This window comes from Oryza sativa, chromosome 12, assembly GCF_034140825.1.
Source record: "Oryza sativa Japonica Group chromosome 12, ASM3414082v1".
In the NCBI taxonomy this organism is placed as follows: domain Eukaryota; kingdom Viridiplantae; phylum Streptophyta; class Magnoliopsida; order Poales; family Poaceae; genus Oryza; species Oryza sativa.
This window is the reverse complement of record NC_089046.1, coordinates 8199898-8205531: the sequence shown is the minus strand read 5'-3', so window position 1 is coordinate 8205531 and position 5634 is coordinate 8199898. Positions and strand designations below refer to the sequence as shown.

The 5634-nt window shown below is 39.4% G+C and overlaps 1 protein-coding gene across 1 annotated transcript; it reads right to left on the bottom strand.

Moving 5' to 3' along the window:
• Nucleotides 1–258: 258 nt before the first annotated feature.
• Nucleotides 259–3964, bottom strand: LOC4351886 (disease resistance protein RPM1). Its single transcript, XM_015763584.3, has 3 exons — nucleotides 3788–3964; nucleotides 552–3391; nucleotides 259–465 (listed from the first exon to the last, which is right to left on the bottom strand). The coding sequence occupies exons 2-3, from the start codon at nucleotides 3346–3348 to the stop codon at nucleotides 446–448; spliced, it is 2817 nt and encodes a 938-aa protein (XP_015619070.1). The 5' UTR covers nucleotides 3349–3391; nucleotides 3788–3964; the 3' UTR covers nucleotides 259–445.
• Nucleotides 3965–5634: the final 1670 nt, after the last annotated feature.

Sequence of the window (5634 nt, the reverse complement as noted above, 5' to 3'; positions counted from 1 at the left end):
GTACAAGAACAAATGGCCTTTGGAGGCAACGGCTCTCATCGGATGGCCTAATAAGCCAAAGAAAAAACCTAAAATTTGAATTTTCAAACTTAATTTTGAAATTTATTTTAAGATATTTTCAACGTAGTTTCTTTCAGCATTGACTTTTAAGTCACAAGAACATATATATAAAAGTTTTACCTATAAATTCATTTTTATTTTCTAATAAGCCGTTTTGGCTTACTAGAAAAAAAAGCGAAACGATGGGGCCCAACAATGGAAGTCAACAATCATCAACCGAATGGAGATGGCAAAAGGATACTAATGTAAGAGTGGCAAAATACATAGAAATATTTTTGGATGCCAATAGAGAGAACATAGTAGAAAGATCTCTAGTAGAAATGAGTGGGGAATAGGATAAGCTCGGAGTGCAGGTAATCCATCTTTTCTTTGCTTGTGTTTAATTTCAATTCTTAGTGCCTTCGTCTGCAAATTAAGAGAATCAATCATTGAAGCTCAAAAGAACGCATCAACTCTATGTTGGACAGGCTGTGGACAGGTTTTTGACTCACCTTCGAAATAAAGTGGAGAAAGTCGATCCCACCTCCCTTTGGTTTGATCAAAGTAGTCAACTACAGGAATGTGTTTGACTTTTACATTTGAGGAACCTTGTACATGTTCCATGAATTTTTGGTGCATGCCCACCAAACTGAGCTCTTCAACAGACCCAAGGAATTCCATGCCCTCAGGCAAATCCTCTAAATTTGTCAAGCAGATGAGAGCAAAGTTATAGAGATTTGGCATGCTATGCTTTTCAATCACTATTGAACTGACATTTTGCAGCTCAGCCAAAGTAAGTGTATGAAGCTTAGGAAACCACTCTGCCTGAAAGAGCAAGGTTTCTCCAATATAATGGTTGAACAGACCAAGAAGGGTCAGGTTACAGAAATTAGATAGTGATGGAAGTGGATCTATGCTCAGCCTGCTATTTTCAAGAGTCAACTCCATGAGGGTTAGCCTATTTGCCTCAAATAGGTCAGAGCCTATAACCCTATCATGGAGTCTACCTTTCACAAAGAGTATTTCAAGGTTCTGAGGTGCAGGATCTAGGGCTTCTAAGCTGACATACTCATCACTATTGGCAGTTCCAATAAGAAGGTTCTTTAGAAGCTGCATCTTTCTGATGGATGCAAATAGCTTTGTATAGTGGATATTTTTTACGTCTGTCAACTTCAATGATCTCAGCTGTGTAAAGCTGGCCAATTGTTCCACCAAATTGCTGCTTGCAGAAATGCCTGTGAGGACATTTAGATCCAGTGATCGCCATAATCCATTGGGGACTTTGACACCTGTGAAGACATCTTCGAGGCCAAAATAAGAAGCAACAGCCTTTCCAGCAATCAGATGGCGTAGCATCCTTAGCCTGGTTACGCCACGTGGAAGACTTGCTATTTCAGTAAGGAAGATGTCCAAAGTTCGGAGATTTTGGAGCCTGTCAATCGATTCAGGAAGTTGCTTGATCTTGGTTCGTCTTAATCCTAAATAATGTAAATTGAACAAGTTCCCAATGTCTCTCGGCAGTTTTCTGATTGGAACACTACCTAGTTCCAGAACCTTCAGGTACCTAGCAGTCCTTGATACCCATTGCACTTTTGACACGGAGGAACAATCGATATCAAATTGATAGAAAGAACGAACACGTGAAGCATTTATACTTAGCTGGACTCTGACTGAATTCTCATGAATTGATAACCGACGAGGCTCGCACTCAACCACCGATCTCTGAGCTTTATTATGTATCATGCAGAATCCTTCCTTTTCGGATATTGAAATTGCCAGCTCCCTGATAATGTCATGCATCTGGAGTTCCCATACTCTTCCAAGCTTATTTCTCCGAGCAACTTGAAGCAGGCAGCGATCTACTAGCTTTTCTATGTACTCCATTGCAATCTCCTCCAGTGTCATGTTTTTTCTTGGTTCAACAAGACCTTCTACTACTAATAGTTTACATAGCCGCTTCCCGCGTATCATATAGTCCTCTGGGAAGATACTGCATAAAAGGAAACAGTTCTTCAAGTGGACCGGTAGATGCTTGTAGCTTAAACCAAGGAGTCGAGTCACCATGCTGAGTCCTTGGTTATCCAAGCGATTGTGCAACTCCCAGTTCAGTTGATTATAGAATTTCTCCCACTCCATCAAATCCAGCCGTTTGAAGGATAGCAAGTTGCCTACTGCCGTTATAGCCAACGGTAGACCTTCACACCTGCCAACAATCTGTCTTGCTACTCGGTCCATTGCAGGAGGACATGTTTGATCTTCACCGTGCCGGAAAGCCCACATGCAAAAGAGGTCCCAAGACTCTGCCTCATCTAATCCTCGTAGTTGAAGACGGCGCTTGTCTTCTGCCAAAGAAGCAACATCATTTATGCGAGTAGTAATTACCACCTTACTTCTGATGCTGCTTTCATCTAGAAAGCCTTCCAAGCTGAACCAAACATTTGTATCCCACACATCATCCAAGACCATCATGTATGTCCTTCCCTGCAAAGTCTCCTGGAGCATCAGCACTACGCCTTCACTACTCATGCTTCCTAAGTCAGCTGAGCATGTATCCTTCAATGCACACTGTATAATCTTCCTCATTATTTCAGTAATGTCATATGTTTGAGACACGGTAACCCAGATCTGGCAATCAAAACGGTTCTTGCTAGCTTTGCTTTCGGAAACAGTTTTGACAAGAGTAGTTTTACCGGAACCTCCCATACCCCATATGGAAATTATTGAGCATGATCTTTCATTTGCCATTAGCAACTCTTGCAGCTTCTGTCGCTCATTTACAAAACCGACAAGTTTCTTATTATGCATTATGTGGTGGAGTGTGTGACCTTTGCTATCTTCATACCTGATGGAGCTGGCACTTTCTTCAGATAAGTCAATATTGTACTGAAGTTTCAAGTTTCGAATATTTTGGAGACGATTCTGCACTTCTTTGAGTTCTGCTGCTATTCTGCGCAATGGCATCACACTTTCAGATTTTCTGAAGAAGTTCTTCAACAATTCCACAGATGGGGTTTCTTTTCTGCCAAAATAATAGACAAATTCATCCAGGATGTCTTCAACTTCAAATGCTATCTGCTGAACTTCCTGCAGAAAGGTTTCAGCCTGCCTGCTGGAGCTTTCTTTTTCTTGGCCATCTTGCAGGAAAGATTGCATCAACCTAAACTCACTTCTAATTTGCTTTACAATGCTTTCAACCTCAATTAAAACTGATACCTCCTTCCCCAGATGTGAAACTAATGCCTGCGTCAGATGTGACCCCAATATTGATCCAATTTTGCATAGGATTCCAAACACCACAGACTCTGCCATTCAGTGCTCGATCTCTCAGTTCAGATATTTTCAAATGCAAGACCTGAAACAAAATGAACAAGCATCCAATAATAAATTTTCATCCTACAAATTACTTTGTACCAGAGTTCTTGAAAAATTGCATTAAGTTAAAAAATAACAGAACGGTTGTCATTTCAGACTTATTTCACAAATTTTTTGGTGCCAGATGTATCCATGTAACAATTCAAATAAGAAACCGGTGAAGTTTAAGTGGCATATAAGGAATTTTCTCTTCAAATAAACAGATGCTACACAATCTAATTTCTGGTCCAATCGAAGGCAATATACTCTTTCTTTTTCAGCCTTTTTTATGTAAAAAACATGGAACCCAAACCACAAAACCACCTATAAGCCTATACATAAGGGAGAGAAACAGACTAAATAAGGCAAGATAGAACGGAGAAGGTACATGAATTACCTGTGTTTGCTCGCCGAAGCTTTTCTCGCAGATGGGAATTGCAATGGCAAAGTAGACGCCCTGGAGGCATTTGATCGAACAGTTGGCGGGTGGTTGAACTGACGACCGGCCAGAGTGTGCGCCGTGGTTTGCACACTATCAATGGGAACCTGGTAAACCCATAGACACACCAATAATAGTGATGTCGGTAGTTTATTTAGTGTTTAGCATCTAATAAAAAGTGGCAACTTGCACCTTCGAAGAAATTGAGAGCAAGAAAGCTGCATGTTTCCTACCGAAATCCCCATTCGAGGGACAACCGATCAAGATGTCAATTGCAGCTTGGAAAGGGGAAATGGTTTAAATGGAGAGAGTGGGACTGGCGTGTCAGCCTAGGACAAGCATATAATATACTCCCTCCGTCCCATAATACAAGAGATTTTGACTTTTTACTTGCACTGTTTGTCCCCTCGCCTTATTCAAATAAAATGTGCAAATATAAAAAATGAAAAGTTGTGCTTAAAGTACTTTGGATAATAAAGTAAGTCACAAATAAAATAAATAATAATTTCAAAATTTTTTGAATAAGATGAATGGTCAAACAGTGCAAGCAAAATGTCAAAATCCCATATATTACAAGACGGATGGAGTATTTTATTAAGAGTGTATTTTTTTAAGTTCATTTTGTCTTAATATTTATGTTGGCCACTTTCCATTGAGTAAATTTCACGGAACACTACAATTTTCAGGGAATCTGTATCACTACCAAACCACATTCAACTATCGGTTACCTGATAAGAAAGGCTCACCGGTCAGTGACTAGCCGTATACCCCCCCTTGTGCGTCTGATACGCAGGCATTCGCTGGAGCCGAAGTTAGCGAATCAGAAACGACAAAAAAAAAAAAAAAACCACGCTAAGCTTTTTTCAGGAGTAGCGTCACCAGACCCATGTGCACAACACGAAGACAACCAACTCTTTTTGAAGCTCACGTTTGCTTGCCTGCCTACTTCGGTAGTTCGGTCTTTTGGTTTTCGGCCCAACTCGAGTTTACGACGTATATAAGAAGTTCCAAACCTAGTATTTGCAATGATGCTCTGATTTTCTGCATACATATACATGAATATATTTTTTTTATCTAAAGTGTGATTTCAAATCTTTTATTAAAGAAATTAGTTACTATAAATTCTATTACTAGATATAAATTTTATCTTAGGGATGCCAAGTCTTTTATAATATTTTCTTATTATGGATGAAAACCCACAATATTTTTTAAAAATTATTTCTATATGTATTTTATGTATGTTAACTTTACATGTATAAACTTTTTATATGTAAACTTTATATGTACAAATTTTATGTATATAAACTTTACATACACAAATTATTGGTAGAAAATAGTTTGCATACAAATCACAAAGCTGCATCCGCCCATGAACATTTTGCACTTTTGAAAGATCATGGGAAAAAAAGAAAAACAAAAGGTGCAAACAACGGGAGAGGGCCAATGCAGGAAAATGTCCATCCATTTAGCCCTAAGAAAACTTCAACGCATGCAGACCATATGCTGAAATCCAGAATGGGAGACGGCCCATGTGCTTAAATGCAGAAAATAGAAATAGCATGTTTGCTTGTTAGACTTTTCGGAATCAAACCAAGAGAGGAAACAGAACGCTATAGTTGAAAGAGAAAGTGGGACGTTCGCGCGTGTGACTAATCAGGAATGCGCATTAGTCGTTCCGCCGCTTCCTTCCTATATGCCATTCACCCGTTTGCCCCGAAAAATTATGTAGTTGCAAACCTAAAAACTAGTCTATAGTAAGATAAAAAAAATGGGGCAATTACGCATCTGAGCTTGTTTTGAAGCCT

What these genes read in the sequence shown, in the direction of transcription:
- LOC4351886 (XM_015763584.3), bottom strand. Translation starts at nt 3,348, where the DNA reads ATGGCAGAGTCTGTGGTGTTTGGAATCCTATGCAAAATTGGATCAATA. An exon ending in TTCTCCACTTTATTTCGAAG is followed by an intron (nt 466 to 551) that starts GTGAGTCAAAAA and finishes CTTAATTTGCAG; the next exon opens with ACGAAGGCACTAAGAATTGA.